Source organism: Nannobrachium achirus (genome assembly GCF_963921795.1).
Source record: "Nannobrachium achirus genome assembly, chromosome: 18".
Classification (NCBI taxonomy): domain Eukaryota; kingdom Metazoa; phylum Chordata; class Actinopteri; order Myctophiformes; family Myctophidae; genus Nannobrachium; species Nannobrachium achirus.
The window spans coordinates 33548287-33569089 of NC_137825.1; the positions used below are offsets into that span (position 1 = coordinate 33548287).

At 43.9% G+C, this 20803-nt stretch overlaps 3 protein-coding genes across 3 annotated transcripts in view; all 3 read left to right on the forward strand.

Annotated features, from left to right (window-relative positions):
• Positions 1–20803, forward strand: part of ttyh2 (tweety family member 2) — a 162608-nt gene that overhangs the window by 9438 nt on the left and 132367 nt on the right.
• LOC308303776 (small ribosomal subunit protein eS12-like) lies at positions 659–1045 on the forward strand (the record flags this gene model as incomplete). The annotated part of the gene is made up of 1 exon (XM_080748271.1): positions 659–1045. The coding sequence occupies one exon, from the start codon at positions 659–661 to the stop codon at positions 1043–1045; it is 387 nt and encodes a 128-aa protein (XP_080604397.1).
• Positions 2876–3457, forward strand: LOC308303777 (programmed cell death protein 6-like; the record flags this gene model as incomplete). The annotated part of the gene is made up of 1 exon (XM_080748272.1): positions 2876–3457. One exon carries the CDS (start codon positions 2876–2878, stop codon positions 3455–3457), a length of 582 nt encoding a protein of 193 aa, XP_080604398.1.

The following is a 20803-nucleotide window of genomic DNA, read 5'->3' on the forward strand; positions in this document are numbered from 1 at the left end:
GTGTGTGTGTGTGGCTAATCCTGCAAACCGATCAGCACCAAACCTTGTATGCACAGTGCATACTGCCAGTAGGACACAGAAGTTATGAATAATAATTGCTTAATGGATGGAAGTCAAAGTGGCTTTGATCGGGCTTAAATCTTGCCCACATTTGGAGACCTACAGTATAGCCTAGTATGTCATGGATATGTCATAGACTGCTAATGTCATCGCGGCTGGTCAGTGGTCACATGAAGATCCACATCTGAAGCCACGCTGTTCAATGTAGACCCTGATTGATGTCATTGTTTCACAACGTCAGATAAGATCTCCAACCCTGTGAGATTGTGACATCAGATAGAGATGTCAGCAGTCAGCACGTGACATCATCAGGGTCTTTCACCCCTGTGATGTGTCAGAATGATGTCAAAGAACGATGTCGGAGCATGACATAATCGTTGACATCTGCAGGGTCTATATAACGCATCTCACGCTAACGTATGATTGATTACATTCTGCATCTACCAAACCATCAAGAAAGTCAGTGAGTGCTATTGGTAAACCAACATTTCTCTGTGAGTTTGCTCATTAAAGACTTTTGCTTCCAGTGTCTTGTTAACAAACATTTCTGAGATCCCTTGGAGTTCTACAGCAAGCGGTTTCCGACAGTCAATCTACAATGGACACGAAAGGAGGCGACATGGACGTCAACACCGCTCTCCGCGAGGTGCTGAAGACGGCGCTCATCCACGACGGTCTGGTCCGCGGCCTCCGCGAGGTGGTCAAGGCTCTGGAGAAGCGGCAGGCCCACCTCTGCGTCCTCGCGTCCGACTGCGACGAACCCGAGTACGTCAAGCTGGTGGAGGCGATGTGCGCCCAGCACCACATTAACCTGATCAGGGTCGCGGACAGGAAGACCCTGGGCGAGTGGGCCGGTCAGTGCAAGATCGACCGCGAGGGCAACGCCCGCAAGGTGATCGGCTGCAGCTGTGTGGTGGTCAAGGACTATGGCAAGGAGACGCCGGGCATGAACGCCATGGAAGCATACTTCAAAGCCCAGGCGTGAGGTGTCGATCACACCCGTGTGAACTGAGCGGTGGTCGTGGAGGCTGCGCAACAGCAAAACAAATATATATATATTGTGTGTGTGTGTGTGTGTGTGTGTGTGTGTGTGTGTGTGTGTGTGTGGGCCTGGCCTGGCCTGGCCTGGCCTGAACAACAGCGCCCCTCCCTTAACATGTGTGGTCACAAAAGGTACTGTAGGCTACATACAGACACGCAGACAGACAGACAGACAGACAGACAGACCCACACACACGGCCACGTATAGGAGCGTTGTGACCACCGCTCAAAAACACAGACAATCTGTCTACTACTGTATAACACTAACACACACCTGTTGCCAGTATTAAAATCGACTAATGTCTACAATTGCTACCATTTTCTTACCTTGTGTCCACGATGTTGCATGGGTCATGCACTGATAACAAGTAGGTCGGGAGTGGCTTATTGTCGGTATCAGCCGGTAACACGTGGGAGTCTGTCCCCGTTACAATGCGCTAGACCCCTGGGAGATGGACTGCTGAGGTGGAGCGCCACACCTACCATCAGCTCCCAGTACTTGCCGCACAGCTTGCCAAGCCGTGCTACTCATACACTGAGTTGGTGGTGCCCGGAATCGAACCCATGACCTTGTGGTCCAAAGGCGGGAGCTCTACCGACTGAGCTACCCGGGCACTGATAATGCACAGATCATGCGCCAAACGTGTGCACGCCATTCACAGCTTTTAAGAAAAATCTGCTTGGAAATCCGTTCAGGCATTCAAATGATAGAGGCTATAGTGTTTTCTTCAAATGTAAAAAAATATGGCTGCCATGTTTGAAAGATAGAGCTGTTCTGGCAGTCAAACATGCATTTCGCGATCGCGGTCATGCCGAAAACTGCTCACTCGGGAAACTCGTGTTTGGCACAGGGACATATACTGTATGGCCCAAACTCGGGAAACTTGTGTTTGGCAACAAGGTTGCTAATGAGATTTAGAATAATGACAAATTGAAGCTCTTTGGAAGCTGAAGAAGAGGCATCTTATTCCTTCATGTATCATCGTCCTTGATGATTGGGTGGCGACAAGGAAGAGGCATCTCATTTTATTCTTCTGATAGAGAAAATTGGCATTTTGACACATTACTTTTTGAGCGGTACTGTATAGACAAACGCTGCAATGGAAACAGCTATGAGAATGTTGCCAAAAAGACTTACTAAAATTAATGTTAATGTAGCATGACTTTGATAATGGATAACATTTACTGAAGTATATACTTGAAACTTTAAGCACTATTAAAAAATCTATTAAGCTCACTGATGGGTTGCGTTGCAACGTGTTTTGAGCTTGTAGATCTATAAGAGGGTTAATCTTGTGGGTAAAATTAGAACTAATCTTTCGACCGATCGGCAGCAAACCTTGTATGTACGATTCCAGTAGGCCACAGAAGTACCTTACATTCGATTATGGAAGACAACAGGGCTTGCTTGCATGGGCTGAAACCATGTCCATATTTGGAGGGATACTGTTCTGTCATAGATATGTCATAGACATGTTGACATAACTGGATGACTTTTAGGTCATATGCTTTGTCTCTCAGAGTTAATGGTAATCTTCATCATCAGGCATGATGCACAATTACGTGTTTCATGATGTCATCGTTTCAAATGTCAGCATTTCAAAGAAAAGGTCTAACACTTTATATAAGATCCCCACATCATCACAGTGGGATTTAGGTTGACACATTGAAACTGTTAGGCAGTTGAAGAACATCTCATCTGGATCATCTGACAAGACAAGACCCATTTAAAATGGCATATCATCACGGCAGTAGCTACAGTAGCCAGCCGCACATGAATCAAGCGCCTGTGAACCAAGCGCCCGTGAACCAAGCGCCCGTGAACCAAGCGCCCGTGAACCAATTACCTGACCAGGCTTACCTGTGGGGCATCTTCCAGGCGGTCGACAAGGACAGGAGCGGCGTGATATCAGACTCCGAGCTCCAGCAGGCCCTGTCGAACGGCACCTGGACCCCGTTCAACCCGGTGACGGTGCGCTCCATCATAGCAATGTTCGACCGGGAGAACAAGGGCGCCGTGAACTTCAACGAGTTTGCCGGCGTTTGGAAGTACATCACGGACTGGCAGAACATCTTCAGGACGACCGACCGGGACAACTCGGGCTTCATCGACAAGAACGAGCTCAAGCAGGCGCTGACGGCGTTCGGGTACCGCCTGTCCGACCAGTTCTACGGGACGCTGATAGCCAAGTTCGATCGGCAGAAGAAGCAGCAGGTGGCTTTCGACGACTTCATCCAGTGCTGTGTGTCGCTGCAGAGGCTGACCGACGTGTTCAGGAGGTACGACACGGACCAAGATGGCTGGATCCAGTTGTCATATGAACAGTATCTGTCCATGGTTTTACCAATAACTTAAGCTGGGGATCCCCTGGAACCCCTCAAGGACACCCCGAGTGTCGCCAAACCCCACTTTGAGAACCACTGGTATAACCCATTAAAACCATTGCAAATAACCGGATACATCGGCTCTGAGCAGTAATTAGGAACCAGACTTTCCATAATTGTACCGTCAGAAGCCCGGTGAGGCAAGCCCGGTGATATACTCTCTAGTTGTCCTATCCAGAATTAATTGGCAGATTCATTTGAAGGAGACAGAGTTGAAATAACTCAGTGATTCCCAGCCTTCTTTAATTTCAAGGACCATGCACAGCACAGACCCCAATTGCATGCATTTCTTTTTTTGAGCGGTCCTCCTGGAAGGATCAAAGCTCCAACTTCTGGCTTCGTCTGGGCTCTGAAGTGTGGCCTACAGTACATCTGACCTACATCTTGGCACAAAGTGCTTAAAGTTTGTTGTACGCTCAGGGTCACATTGGCCAAGCTTTGTGGGACGCTTGATGAAATTAACCCATAAATACCACCGCTCACTTCACACTAGGTGTGATTTTTATTTGTATCTCAGGGACCCCAATCTAAGCTGTATAATCCAGTGATAATTGGTCCCCTGGTGCTCCCTGGACCTCACTTACTAATTGAGTGGGGGGGGGGGGGGGGCATGTTTGAATGCCATGTTTGGGGGGAAAAAGAAAATAATCTTTAAAAATAAAACATGGAAAATAGGAAGACATTGAATCAGATCTCGGTATCCTTATGGATTGGCGTGACTCCAATTTGGATCTCGTACTGTATGACTCCAGTCCACACAAAGGCAGGGTTTCAGCCCAATCAGAGCCCCTTTAACTTCCATTATAGCAGGGGTATAGTATAGGCATTAGGCAACCTTATGCACGGGTGCCAACATTGGCACAGAGGAGGGTGATCGCTGGCAGAAGTGTGACTGTGTGAGTGAGAATTTTACAGCAGGTAGTACTGAGATTGGGTGGGCCATCATCAATAATTAGGCTATAACAATGTCCTTACAATCAAAATATGATATCAGAATATTTGATGGGGTGTCATTAAATGTTAGGTTGACATGGCACACTGACTATATAGAAAATAAAAATCAAACCTCGGTTCGAAGTGAAGCGGTGAACTTTTATTCTATGTGTTCTAGAGTTATGAACTCTGTGATCTATACATCTATACAGTTATGGACTCTGTGATCTATTCATTCTTTATATATTCTGAATTCTACATTCTTTATATATTCTGAATGAATATATAAAGAATGGAGGGCTGAATTATCATGTGAAGCTTGACCAATCCTCAAAGTATCCATTCATCTGACCGGGAGGGACACTACACACATATTCTGGACGTACAGGACAGATAAAGCCTATTCATTCTAAACTGAAATGGCCATATATGGACATGGGACACATTTTGCTTTTTGAAAAAGCCTATTCATTCTGGACTGTTATTCTGGACGTACGGGACAGAAAAAACCTGTTCATTCTGGCCTGGAGTGACCATATATGGACATGAGGTGACATACATTGTGTTTTTGAAAAACCCTGTTCATTCTGGACTGAGATCACCATATGGAAATTAAACACACATTTTGTTTTTGAAAAAACCTGTTCATTCTGAACTGAAATGACCATATATGGGCGTGGGACACACAAAGCCACTCATAGGAAGCGGTTTTCACCGCTTCAAAAACATAGCACTTCATTTCAAAAAGGTTGCTGACCCTTGCATTATAGGATTATTACATATTTGAAAATACTAGAAGCTGGGCCGCCCGACCTGGCCAACTCGGAACAATGTAAATAGGGAATGAATGCCCCGCCCTTTAATGCAAACCCCATTATACCTGTTTTCATAGGACCCGTTTTGACCATCTCTCTGCCTGTGTCCATTTATGCCCATATATGGAGATATCTGTATCTGTCTGTCTGTCTGTCGGCGTCCATTTTATGTCCATATATGGAGATCACTGCAGTTATAGTTCTGGGTCCATTTTATGCCCATATATGGAGATATCTGTCTATCTGCGTCCATTTTATGCCCATATATGGAGTATCTGTCTGTGCCTCCAACTGTGTTGCAGACACAGTGCCGGTTCCCCCTTTAATGCAAACCTCATTATACCTGTTGTCATAGGACCCGTTTTGAACATCTGTTTGCCTGTGTCCATTTATGCCCATATATGGAGATCTTTGACCATCTGTTTGCCTCTGTCCATTTATGTCCATATATGGAGATATCTGTATCTGTCTGTCTGCGTCCATTTTATGCCCATATATGGAGATCTTTGACCATCTGTTTGCCTCTGTCCATTTATGTCCATATATGGAGATATCTGTATCTGTCTGTCTGCAATCCATTTTATGCCCATATATGGGGGCATTCATTTTATGCCCATATATGCCTCCAACTGTGTTGCAGACACAGTGCCGGTTCCCCCTTTAATGCAAACCTCATTATACCTGTTGTCATAGGACCCGTTTTGAACATCTGTTTGCCTGTGTCCATTTATGCCCATATATGGAGATCTTTGACCATCTGTTTGCCTCTGTCCATTTATGTCCATATATGGAGATATCTGTATCTGTCTGTCTGCATCCATTTTATGCCCATATATGGAGATCTTTGACCATCTGTTTGCCTCTGTCCATTTATGTCCATATATGGAGATATCTGTATCTGTCTGTCTGCAATCCATTTTATGCCCATATATGGGGGCATTCATTTTATGCCCATATATGGAGAACGCGCGTGCCCGTGGGACGAACGGTTCTCGAGATACGCGGATTACATACATACACACTCACATAGATTTTTTGTTGACTCATGTGGCGTACGTGATGTCAGAGCCATTTATGAAGTGATGTCACAATGAGTCAGAGCTTTCGCCGATTTCCTCCGGAACAGCCTGATGTCAACAATCAACCCTGCATAAGGAGATTCCGAACGTTTCGCGCCGGTTCGGGAAAACCGCGCGTCGGGTCGGGTCGAGACCCGGCACTGCACTCCGTGCCGCGGCGGGGAACGCGCGTGCCGAATCTGAAGCCGGTGGGACGAACGGTTCGCGAGATACGCGGATTACAGACACACAGACAGACAGACACGCAGAGACTTCTCGCATTTATAGATAGATAATAAAACCTTAAAGGAGCTATAGTCAACTTTTTCTTGAAAAACGGATGCTAAAATAAAAATAATGTTTCGAAAATATTTTATAAAAAAATAAGCTTCATATATGTGTTTCAATTAAAAAATGACCACAAAAAGCGTAAAATAATGATAAAATAATCATTTTGGCCCTTTGTTTACATTTACAGGGCCCGTACTTTGTTTACATCCTAGTCTGTAGACTAGGATGTACACCTACAATGAAAAAGTTGACTATAGCTCCTTTAAATAACTATAAAGATGCAATTATGGGAATTCTGGGAGTAACTTTTAGCCAATGAGGAAGCAACAAAAAACATTTTAGAGTAACTTTTAACCAATGAGGAAACAGCAAACATGTAATGTGATGTGAAGCTTGACCAATCCTCTGGTGATTTAACCAATTACGAAGCAACAACTGCTTTTGATGTTGTGGACATACGTCACCATACATACGTCATACATAACATAGTATTAGTGTGGTTGCCCTTCAGGCAACCACACTAGTGGTGGTGCTGTCGTGGTCTACTGGCAGTGTGCATTCAAAGTTTGGACCAGTGTTTTGCATAATTATCTCTAGATGAACGCATGCACATGCGCGGGTCCAAAATGTCCAGGCTTAATGTGGTTCAAGGAACACTGAGGTTGTTTAGTGTGTGGCCCACAACTCAGAGGGAATGACAGAAAGAGGGCAAAGCCAGAAACCTAACGTAGGGCAGGGGCCTAGATTTCCACATTTTTCCTTGCGCGTATGTGTGCGGGTGTGCGGGTGATTCTCTACCATAAAATACAAAACTGTGTGGGGAATTAAATGACCAACACACTCACCCTTTCCCTCAACACTGTTGAAGTGCCCCTGAGCAAGCCACTGAACCCCCCAATAGATGCTTAGGCTAGTTGTCTAACGGTACAATATAAGACTGTGGTAGTAGTACTGATGGCCAGTTCCCACATGTTAGTGTGTGTTGCAGGGCATTGCTGAATAATGTGTGCTCGGTGAACCTCCCCTGATGTGTGCGTGTGTGTGCGTGTGCGCTGCCATACATGCGTACAGTGTTTGTGTGTGCTGACGGCTGATATACATGCGTTCATATGTAGACTGTTCATATGAAGACTGTGTGTGTGTGTGCTGACATAAATGCGTTAGTGTGTAGACAGTGAGTGTGTGTGCGTGCGTGGCGTGCCAGACAGTGGCGTCGTTCAGGTCAGAAGGTCGCATCCCATCTGATGTGTCCGTTTCCTGTTTTGTGAGCCATCCCACGTGTCTGTGTGTCTGGTGCTGTGTGTGTGTGTGTGTGTGTGTGTGTGTGTTTACAGCGTGTGTTAGCATACATGTGTTTGTGTGTGGTGCTTTCTTGTGTGTTTACAGTGTGTGTTAGTGGACAGGAGTTCAGTGACCTCCTGTAACATGCAAACTGAGGCGTAGGGGTGGGCGATATAGAAAAATACAATATCACATTATTTTCCCAAGCTGTATCACGATTCTTTTTCACATTGGCTTTTTATGGTTATTTTTCAAGTTACTTGACAAAAACTAGACTCTCTGGGTTCCTTTTTTCACGTTGGTTTTTATGGTTATTTTTCAAGTTACTTGACAAAAACTAGACTCTGGGTTCCTTTTGGGAGGTCTAATTTGAACTTTACAAGTATGTTAAGTGGAGACCTTGACATTTTAAAGTTTGAGAACTACTGATTTAGACCAAAATGCAGGTTTAAATTGAATTCTGCAACAAATCTCTGTATTAACGATTAAACAGGATTTCTTACAAGGCTCCCTCTATTGTATCACGATATATATTATGATACCTCTGAAAAGGCATATCGTGGAGACATTGTATCGTGGAGACATTGTATCGTCTCAACGATAATTATCACCATATCGCCCACCCCTACTGAGGCGTTTGATTCATTCCAGTGGAACTGGAATCACAGCACTCAAACGAAACTATGTACAAAAGTACAAAAATATTCAAGGACCCCCAGGCCCCAGTTTAGTATGCCACTAAAGGAGTAATATATATTCATTGTTTTGTCGTGAGGGCAAAGTTTCATACTGTGCCTTTAAATGTTAAATGAAATAAAAAATGAATTATTAATATTGTTTTCACCCATAAAAACGTTTTTATGGGTGAAAATGTTGACATTGTTTATCCCTAACAAGAAGAAGAAGGAATTACTTCAACACTAATTAGCAATATCAATTAAGGTGAATGACAGCGTCATATTTTTTATTATCGTTATTATTTTCTTTCCTGTGCATCTGTCTATTTTTAAATAAGCGCGCAGCCGTCAACCTGAGTGTTGACAATATTCCACCGCAATTGAGAAGAAAGGTTTTGAAGAAAGCTAATTGAAATCAGTGCCGCTTCTCTAATTATACAATTAGCAATTATAATGAGGTCTCTGCATCTTCCTGGCAGTGGTCTCCTATCCACTGAAATGAACTTGGCAGATAGATGTTGAGGACAAAATTAATAATTCATACAAACATTACCCAACAGCAACACATGAATGACTTACTTTTCACCCATTAGATTACTCTTAAACAAGCTTGCATGAATAGTTTTGGCTCCGAGCTGTTGTTAAAAGGATGTTATTAGCTACATGTTGGTGATTATAAACATTTATCATTGAGTCAAGTGCATCTATTGTGGACTGGAAGGAGTTTTGTCTTAACGTCTCCAACGGCACTTGTAATGTTGTTGGTGAGAGAACACAGCCTTTAATAATGACAACTGGCAGACCATCTGGGACCCCCAGGGGAAGCCCAGAATATGCACATGCATGCGCACGCACGCACGCACGCACGCACGCGCACACACACACACACACACACACACACACACACACACACACACACACACACACACACACACACACACACACGACAACTGTGGAACCACAACTCATGCTCAGCAGACCTCACATGAAGCTTGTATAAATGTGAACATGTTAACGTTGTACACACATGTTAACATTGTACACACCAGCCACCAGTGTTGCCATCTGCTGTAGGGTAGGTTTGGTGCTGTTATTTCCCGCTGTGAGCACTTTCACTTCTCACACTCTTGCACGGACCGAATGGACACTTTTTTGGGCTGATAGCTATTATTTGTTTTACTAGACCTGTGCCCGTCGGGGGGGAAGAACTCATTATGCCGACGGGCCGGTATGCCGACATAACCGTCGGCAGGTTAGCTACTCACCAGCGTCGGCAGGTTAGCTACTCACCAGCGTCGGCAGGTTAGCTACTCACCAGCGTCGGCAGGTTAGCTACTCACCAGCGTTAGTTTTACTGAGGTTAGGGTTGATGTTATGTTTTGGTCGTCTGCATACCGGCCGACCGGTCAACTTGGGAACCATGCAAGTTTGGAACAATGACAATAGGGAATTCATGCCCCACCCTGTTATGCCTGTTGTCATAGCACCCGTTATAACTGTCTGTCTGTATCACTTTTATGCCCACATATGGCTATCCCCGATGCTATCAGTATATGAGCATTTATGGGTCTGGCCATATATGGGCATGGGGGCAGGTCTGCAGTTGTGTTCTTTTGGGCTTGTTTTCATAAACCAGGTTGCTGTATTTCTCCTGCAAAATCTGGCAACACTGCTGCTCACAGTGAGTTGAACCCTGACAGTGTAAACATAGACCTCTAGCAGGTCAGACCTCTTTAGCAAAGTCACATTTCATCCATTTATCTCCCAAGCCTCTCAAACATGGACCCCTGGGAGATTTCTCTGAACATTATAGGGAGCATGACGATTCCCCCAGAATCAGATGGCCGCCCACCCTAGAGCAGTGGTTCTCAACCTTTTCAGGCTGCAACCCCCAAAATAATCAGATTTCCCCCCCACTCTGACAAGCTCTTAGAGTTGAGGACTTGAGGCATTACATTGTGTATAACACGGTTCTATTGTGAACATGGACGATCTACATGCTCACAACGCCTCGCAGCGTATTTTCACAATAATAATAACAACCAATGTTTGACAATTTCGCCAATGTTTCATTTGTCATTGTAGAGGTATTAAAAAATCCTTAAAACGTGCACCCTCTTAAACTTGATGTTGGTTTGTTTACTGTTTAGTGAGAAAACAATGTTGAACATTAAGTTAATCATCAGGGGACCCCCCAAAATAATTCGGTGGAAGGAGTCAAGAGTCAGGGGTTTTTCATTGCCACTGTTGCAAAGAACTGCTTGCTCAGGGTTAGACAATCATAATGTCTGCTCTATATGTGAAGTGTCTTGAGACAACATGTTGTGATTTGGCACTTTGATAAAATGTAATTGAATCTATGATACCTCTGGCTGGGCAAATCCCATGTCTTTGTGTGTGTTTGCTTGCAGGTGTGCATGTGTGTGTGTGTGTGTGTGTGTGTGTGTGTGTGTGTGTGTGTGTGTGTGTGTGTGTGTGTGTGTGTGTGTGTGTGTGTGTGTGTGTGTGTGTGTGTGTGTGTGTGTGTGTGTGTGTGTGTGTGTGTGTGTGTGTGTGTGTGTGTAGCCATTCTACAAGCTGGTGATAGGGGACGTTTTGATTGACTCACACATAATGCATTGTCGATTGGTATTACGCCACCTGAAGAAATTATAATCGTAATCAGTGGTGGGCTCATATCTCTCTCTCTCTCTCTCTCTCTCTCTCTTTCTCTCTCATATAACTTTTTTGAAAAGTAATATTACTTTACAGCGTGTTTGTCTCCGAGACCACTGTCACTGTTCGTTTGGATGCAAATGGGTCCAAATGAACAGTTTGGGTCTGTAGTTACAGGGTCCATTTGGACCAACGCTGGTTCCCGGATCCAACATTGAAAACCCTTGGCATAGTCTTCATGATGCGTAGCCAGTGAGCTAATAGCCTTCATGACGCCCCAGCCATCATGATGCGTATAGCCAGTGAGCTAATAGCCTTCATGACGCCCCAGCCATTATGATGCGTATAGCCAGTGAGCTAATAGCCTTCATGACGCCCCAGCCATCATGATACGTATAGCCAGTGAGCTAATAGCCTTCATGACGCCACAGCCATCATGATACGTATAGCCAGTGAGCTAATAGCCTTCATGATGCCACAGCCATCATGATACGTATAGCCAGTGAGCTAATCCAGGCAGATACACTTGAGAGCTTTATACATGCATGCCCAGCACTAAGTGGGTGATGCATTACTGTATGTGACGTCTACTTCCTCTGGCTGTCAGTGTCACGGAAGGTTGTATGCACTTTGTTTGCTCCCAGCACCACCAGTAAGTAGAATCTGCTTTCCCCTAAGGGTTCTGATTTCCCCTGAGGGGGGGCTTGGGGGGGTTGTTGTATATGTATATTATTTCCCTGCTCTTAAATGGTTGTCTTCTAATATCGTCACTGTCGGGCAGAAACCTCGTATCTCCAAGTTTCAAATGTGTAAATTTTTTCGCAAAGTAAAGCACTGCTTCATCATATGGCCATCGCACAAAAGTAGTGAAAACAGCCGATCTACAAGCACACAACGCCTCGCGGTGTGAGGCGTTGTGTGCTTGTAGATCGGCTGTTTTCACTAGTTTAAATCATTTTAAAAATGATAAACACAAAACAAACGCTTTTGTACATACAAGGTTTCCACCCGACAACGACGATATGCTGACTGAGCAGGGAGTAATGTATAGCAGAGCCTGAAGATCAAATATGATATTCACATTCGTATTGACATTTTTGTTCTGAAGCTGTGAATTTTCTTAAAACCATTTCTGAGTTATCTGACGGAAATAAGCTATCCAACCAACAGCGTCAGCATAAAACGTGTACCCCCCCCCCCTGTTCTCCTCTAAGCATCATTGTCATAGTCCCAGTCAGACGGGTTTCTATCAAAACCACTTCAAAGAGCGACCACACTTTGCTGCCATCGCTGCATGTCGTCGTGAAGGAATGATAGGGGGCAAAATGAAAAGGGCACAGACATTCAATTATGGGATGGGAGACACACACGCACGCACACACACACACACACACACACACACACACACACACACACACACACACACACACACACACACACACTCACACTCACACTCACACACACACAGAGAGAGACAAGCGGACACACTCTTAACACGCTCAATGTTTCTGCTTGGGTGGACTTGCTTACAGAGGATCCTTGGGACCAATCTTCTGCCTGGGCGGTTCTGAACAATCTATTCCTCCACGTCTCTGTCTCCCTCCCTCCCTCCCTCTGTCTCTCTGTCTCTCTCTCTCCGTCTTATTCCAAAACCCATTGCCTTTTTGAGCGGTGGTGACGCCGCTCCTTAGAATGGCTGTGTGTGTGTGTCTGTAGCCTGAGGTGTATGCAGGAGTGTGTATCCGTATATGTGTCTGTAGCCTGATGTTGAGTCTAGCCTGAGCATCAATTGCAACAAGCACGCACGCACGCACACGCACGCACACACGCACGCACGCACGCACGCACGCACGCACGCACGCACGCACGCACGGCCATGTGTGTATCAGTGTATGTATGTATGTATGTATGTCTGTGTGTGGGTCTGTAGCCTGGAGTGGCACTGGTTGACCAAAGAGGGTGCTGTTGCGTCTAGCCTGAAAATCAACTGCAACACACACACACACACACACACACACACACACACACACACACACACACACACACACAGGGAGGGGGGGGGGGGGTCACTGACACACACACACACACACACACACACACACACACACACACACACACACACACACGGGGAGTAGAGCCCCATGCAGGGAGGGGACACACACACACACACACACACACGCACAAGCACCCCCCCCCCCCCCCCCCCACACATATTTTTTTTTATTATTTTTTATTATTATTATTATTATTATTATTACCCATATATATATATATTTGTTTTGCTGTTGTGCAGCCTCCACGACCACCGCTCAGTTCACACAGGTGTGATTTTTGTCTTAGTGAGGGAAAGTACATTTACCAAGATACTCAGATGTTTTTTGATAATTTCTACTTCTGCTCCATTACATTTCAGCAGCACATTATTGCACCTTTTTACTCCACTACAATTCACCGTTTGTCAGCCTTCTGATTGGTCCCTGAGACTCCCTGACTGGCCAACCAGAAAAAACCATTCACTTTTTGCTATCGGGGGTGGAGTTTGTGCAGTGGAGAATGTTGCTTCCCTTGCTTCAGGCTTTCAACAACTGTCCGCAGTGCGGAGCACGACCTTCGTCCAGTACGGCCGCGGCAGTAGGGGGCGATCTCGCTCATCATAATGAATAAGCTTCAACAAACTAGTTCACATGGACCTTATCAATGGTCTAAGAGTCACGATTGGGTACATATATTTTAAATGGGCAGAATTACGAAAAGCCAGCCTATTATGTGAGGAGAAACATTATAGTTCTGTCCTCTTCCTACCCAAGATGCAATGCGCTTCTCTTTCTATTTCTATTCTATCTCTGATCCAGAGGATTAAACTAATTAAAACATTTATTTTCGGGGGAAAACTACTGTTTTGCTATGTAATTACTGTACCTTTTTCTTCCCTTTTTATTAATATCACGTAGATGTGTTTTTTTTGGTACTTTATATAGCTGTAATGAGGCTATGAAGAAAAAAAAAATCCCATCCACTACCACTATAAAAGAATCTGCAAAGAGGATTCTGTCCCACTGGGATTAAACAAATTAAACATATATTTTTCAGGTAAACCCCCTGTTTTGCAATGTAACTACTGTACCTTTGTCTTCCCTTTTTATTAATAACACCTAGATGTTTTTTCTTTGGTACTTTATATAGCTGTAATGAGGCTATAAAAAAATAAAAAAATCCCATTCACTGCCACTATAAAAACAATCTGCCCAGGGTCAAATGTCCCATCTTAAGCCCCGTTTTCACTGAGTCAAACTTCTGGAAGTTTTTTCCAAAATGACGGCAATTTTGAAATTCACGCCATGTGAAAACGGCCACTTATTTTGTCTTCCGTGAGTTTTGGTGTCCCAAACGTGACGGGAAAATACCTAGTAATTTTTGCCTAAAGTCCCGGCAGAATAGAAATATCCCCACAGTGAAAACGGCATACCGTGATTTTTACTTTTTTCGGACAAGCAGGTGCACGCAAGGAGCCAATATTAACAGTTAAAGCATTGTAATTGGGATTGAAAGCTTCAGAATCCATATTGCATTCGAATGTTAAGCCAGCCAAACACAGAAGACAGACGTCGAGAAATGCAAGCTTAATGCTAGATCAATGCATGGTTCAAAATTATTCTATAGCCTATTTGTAATTAAGCTGTGTGGGTTTTGATACAAGTCCGCTCTGGAGACAGGAGCGCGATGCGCTCGTAATGTGATAAAAGCTGGAATCTTTACCAACTTTTTTTACGGTGCTATAGCCTATTTTTTGTATGAGTGAGACACAATGCGCTCATTTGGCCTATGCTGTGATGAAAGTTGGAAGCTACCAACTCAAAGAGCGGCATCATTAGCAGTGGTGCTTTGGGATTTTTTTTTCCGGGCGGACGGTCATTTATTGACGTCACGTGCACGCGCGTGCACGCGCCTCTAGAGGCTATTTAGATAGAAAGGATGTCAGCAGATCTAATGGTGGGAAAACAAGTTTTCTAGTCTTAATTACATTTGCATTGTTAAACTTAAGATTTAATGTTCTACTTTCTTTAAATTCATTTAGAAAATACAGCGCTGCAGTAGGATAGAGAAACAAAGTTTGCCTTGAACGAATCTCAAACACTAAATACCACAATGGATGAGGACACACACACATCGACACATGCACATGCAGTCACAGCTGGAAACCCAAGTAGGCTATACTGTATATCCATATGAATAGAGGCTTGAGGACGCTCACACATTCACCACTAGAAACCTGTTATGCATAGTAGTAGCCACTGATTAAAGTATTGCTTGTAGTTATGGCGGATTCGCGGGGTGGGGGGTTGTCGCGGCTCTCGCGCGGGGGGGGGGGGTATGCACGCGTTTACACGGTCGTGCACCGTTCGGTGCCGTCCGTGCGCGTGCATGTGGGGAAATATTTCCGGCCACACGGCGTCCGGTCCCGTCCGGCCCCCAAAGCACCACTGATCATTAGTTAATAGTTTCTCGTCGTAAAGTGTTTTACTGAGCAGCGAGCGAGTGGATGACCAGCATCCATCGGTGACGCGTGAAGAAAAAAAAACAAGCCCACAATCCCACATGTGCAACACGTTGCATAAGCGATCCTTTCAAGGTTCACATGTGTTGTTTCATGAAGAATATTTCTTGTAACTTGTTAAATCCATTGGTGAGAGAGAAAAGGAGAGACGAACAGACGTGACTCGCTGCTGCTTTAGCAAGCGACCAAGCGTCCAGACGCAGACGGTGTGGTAAGCACTGATTGCCATGTTTGCTAATTATAAGCGACTATGGTCTTGATTTCCGTAAAGTTGCTTGTATGTATTGATCGTTCTGGCTGCTTTTTATTTGTTGTGATCTTTTAGATCGGTAATTGTCAAGTAGCTGATGTGGCGATGCTTATAGTTTTAAATTGCTTTTGTGGCCTAGATAATATCACTTTTTGGGGCTTATTTTCGTACACCTGGTTGCTTATTTCTCTCGCAAAGTCTGGCAACACGGATTTTCATTCCGTGACGGTTTAGTAGTGAAAACGATGTATTTTATGGCGATGCCAGCATTTTTGCTCATGTGAAAACACCCAAAAAACAAAACTCGCGGCAAATTGAAAAAGATTATGCTAATTATTTTGCAGGAAAAATTCCGGAACTGTAGTGAAAACATGCCTATAGTAACAGGGCAGAATGGGGCGGGATTTGCAAAAGGGAGAATTATTTGAAGACTTTAGTTCATCTTTACCTTTTCAGATTTAGATAATTATTAGGAAACCTGCATTAAGCTACATTAAAAAAGCCAATCTATGCAGTAACACTTTTATTTGTGTGCTTAGTGCTGTGTTCCAATGTTGAATGCTAAAAACACAACTCGTGACAAGCCTGTACTGTCATCTCCAACCTCTACTCCTCTCGCCATATCGTGTTCTCTCAGTAAGGTTGTGTGTGTGGTGTGTTCCATTTAAAGTGATCACAGACAGCGCAGGTTCAAAGCCCGTTAAAGGCAGCACAGAGCTCTATCTGTAGGGCTGTAGACAGCAGCCAACATGGTGATGAATCATGGAGGCCTATCTTTTTTCCCCCGCTCAGAAATACCGAATATAACACCGTGATTCATTCCCTCGTGATCATCTAATCTCACCCCACTCACACACACCCAAGATATATCCCTGTCTGTTATTAAACACTTTAAGGCACATTCTTGCCTCTTTTCCCACCCCAACATCCCCTCTAGAGACAGACCCATGTCATCCGATGCCGTTCCCAATTTCAGGGAGTTCTTGACTCAGTGGTTCTCAAACTTTATCCTTTCAAGGATCCCCACAACTCTGAGTGTGTACAAACTGTTCCATTTGTACACACTCAGAGTTACAAACCTGTAAAAGGTCCAATTTGTAACCTCCTTAAGGAACCCTGAGGGTCCCTGGCCCCTACTTTGAGAAACCACTGTTCTAGACCAGTGGTTCTCAACCTGTGGGTCAGGACCCAGAGGGGGGTCCCACATTATTTTGGGGGGTCCCCAGATGTTAGGCTTAATGTTTACATTGTTTTCACTCACTCAAACGCTTTCTCACCCAACATACAGTAATAGGTGTATACAGGGTATCTACACATTTCTAAAGTGACAATTTAATTAGCCTTGTGTTGCCAGACACGGTCAGTGCGATAGAGTATGGCAACGTGAGGCTATACAATTTAAGGACTTTTAAGACCTTTTTAATACCTCTGGTTAAATTGTCAAATATTAGAGGCAGAAATTGTGAAAATAGCAGCTCTACATGCTCACAACACCTCCCAATGCGAGGCGTTGTGAGCATGTAGATCTGCTATTTTCACAATGGAACCGATCGAGTCAACCTAAATGTAATACCAACTCCTACAATTCCAAGTGCTCGTCAGGGTGAGGGGTCCCCAGTTGTAATTTGTAATATCAGTTGTAATATCTGAATTACCCTCGCGGGAGGAGTAGGTAACTATCGTAATTTGATTATTTGGGGGGTCACGGCCTGAAAAGGTTGAGAACCACTGTTCTAGTCCACCAATTACAGATGCTTTCACAGATATTTAGTCAATCAGAAGTGTCCGAAAAGTGTAGCTTTTCTATTAGCTTGGAATGCTTTGTAGGCAGGTTTCTGAACTCTCCACAGGCCAGCAATGAGTCACAGCAATGTTGTGAATGAAATGATTAGATCTATTTCATCCCATGGGGGAGCTTTAGTGTTCAGCTTCACCCAGCTTAGTGCTGCCCACAGAGGAGGGAGGTGGGGGTTTAGGGGTTAAGTGTCTTGTTCAGATACACCTCAGGGACACCTCGACACATTTGCCTAGGCCGGAAATAGGGGTGGGCGATATGGTGACCACGATATGCCTTTTCAGAGGTATCGTATATATCGTGATACAATTGAGGGAGCCTTGTAAAAAATCCTGTTTAATCGTTTATACAGAGATTCATTGCAGAATTCAATTAAATCTGCATTTTGGTCAAAAATCTAAATCATCATTTCTCAAACTTTAAAATGTCAAGGTCTCCACTTAACTCTGACAGTATACAAATGAAACCAAATGGACCCATAAGGGTCCATTTGGTTTCATTTGTGTACTGTCAGAGTTACATACTTGTAAAGTTCAATTTAGACCTCCAAAAAGGAACCCAGCGAGTCTAGTTTTTGTCAAGTAACTTGAAAAATAACCATAAAAACCAAGGTGAAAAAGAATCGTGATAAAATCGTGTATCGTGATACAGCTTGGGAAAATATCGTGATATTGTATTTTTCCATATCGCCCACCCCTAGCCGGAAATCGAACCTGGGCTGGGACCTTCCGCTTCCCAGGCAGGCTCTCTACCCATTCAGCTGTGGCCGCTAACCCAGTTGTGATGACCAATTATATGAGAATATGGCTGAAAATGGCGAAGTGTTCCTTTTTAGCCATATTATATATATATCGTCGTTGTCGGGTGGAAACCTTGTATGTTCAAAACCTTTATTATTTTTAAAAGGATTTAAAATAGTGAAAATAGACGATCTACAAGCACACAGCAGCGTTGTGTGCTTGTAGATCGTCTATTTTCTCTACTCTTTTCTCTACTCTTGTATGATGAAGTAGGGTTTTAATTTACCAAAAAAACATACAAATTTGAAACTCGGGAGATACGAGGTTTCTGCCCGACAGTCCAGACGATATATCATTTTATGTACTTAGTTAGAGAAAGTTAGCCTATTGCTACATCAATCTGGGAACTAAATCTAAATCACTAGCTTTCTTCACAAATGTGTTCATAAAGGTGTCTACTATCACCTCTGAACTTTGTCAAACCCAGCTCCCTTGACATACTTTGTGGGAGCCAATCAAAGTTATTGGGTATCCCGAGGGCCTGGGATTAAAAATGGCCAATATGAGGGTATGAGGTGTGTACTTTGGGTATTTTTGGGCTGCTGAATCCATTCCAACCATTCGTTTTCAGTTAAAATGATTCCTTGGACATAAAATAGGCCACATCTACTTTTGTGTGTCCATGAGACATATAATATTGGCAATAAAAAAAAAGTTGGAGTAGGGTTTGAATTCATGAAAACTATTTAGGATCAGGTGGGTAATCACCCATGACACACAGGATAACATGATACAATCTGACAAGGAACACTCAAACACAGGGTTTAAAACTAACAGGACACAGGTGAACTCGAATGACATGATTGGCTAAGGCTTAGCCAATTAGGCCTTTTTTATGGCCAAGGAGTCATTTTTAATGATAACTAATGGTTGGAATGGATTCAGCAGCCCAACAATACCCTAATTACACACCTCATATGTTCATATTGGCCATTTTTTATTTTTCCCCCTTTAATCCCAGGCCCTGGGTATCCCGATACCCCCAACTTGGATTTGCTCCCACAAAGTATGTCAAGGGAGTTGGGTTTGACAAAGTTCAGAGGTGATAGTAGACACCTTTATGAACACATTTGTGAAGAAAGCTAGTGATTTCGATTTAGTTCCCAGATTGATGTAGCAATCGGCTAACTTTCCCTTACTAACTGTAGTTAATATAGCCATTGACTACAAAATAGATCTGTTGTGTTAGCTAATTTTGAAAATAATCATCTTCACTCTTCAATATAATACCATTCCAGTCCCCCAATGCAGCATTACTATCAAGATAAATAGCTAATAATGGTAATGTGGGTTTTCCCATCTGAATGAAGCCAGTTAATGGGGACAGCTCATTATCTGTGATGCAAAACGTCCAAATTATCCATTGTCGGGGAGTGAACAGTTGTTCGGGCGGCGCACGCGTGATTGCCTCTGGCCGCCGTGATTACAATCGGAATCAGATTTACTTTCTATTGCTTCTTCCCGGAGGAATAAAAAAAAAATCAATCGTTCTCATCTGTCTCGCTTGATTGCCTACCCCGCCTCTGTCTGACGACTGCTCACGCCTCATGCGCGCGCGTGTGTGTGTGTGTGTGCACGACTGCACGCACGCTATATTTATGAGGACATACTGTATAGTAAAATGTGTGTTTTCCTGGTCTTCACAAGATAAATGGCTCTTTTATGGGTATTAAAAATGGGTATAGAATTAGGAAAGGTTTCAGCATTGAGAACTTAGATCTGCTATTTGTCGGCTACTTTCCGCTATCCACACAATTGTAGCAATACGGGCGTGTGTGTGTGTGTGTGTGTGTGTGTGTGTGTGCGTGTGCGTGTGCGTGCGTGTGTGTGTGTGTGTGTGTGTGAGACTGTGTCTCAGCAATGTAATTTATGATACATGCTGCCTCGCTCAACTTGACTCCAGGGAGGGCCATGAAACATTTCCAATGGAACCCCCACATCACGCATCATTTGCATACAACCCCCAACACACGCCAACACACACACAATTCAATGCGATTTCAATTCAAAGGCCTTATTGGCATGAGAAAACATAGGTTTACATTGCCAAAGCAAGTGTACACAATACAATACAATACATAAAAAAAAAGTACAATTGTGGGGGAGTAAAATTGTTTTTCAATTATTGGTTACTCATATGAAACACACACACACACACACACACACACACACACACACACACACACACACACACACACACACACACC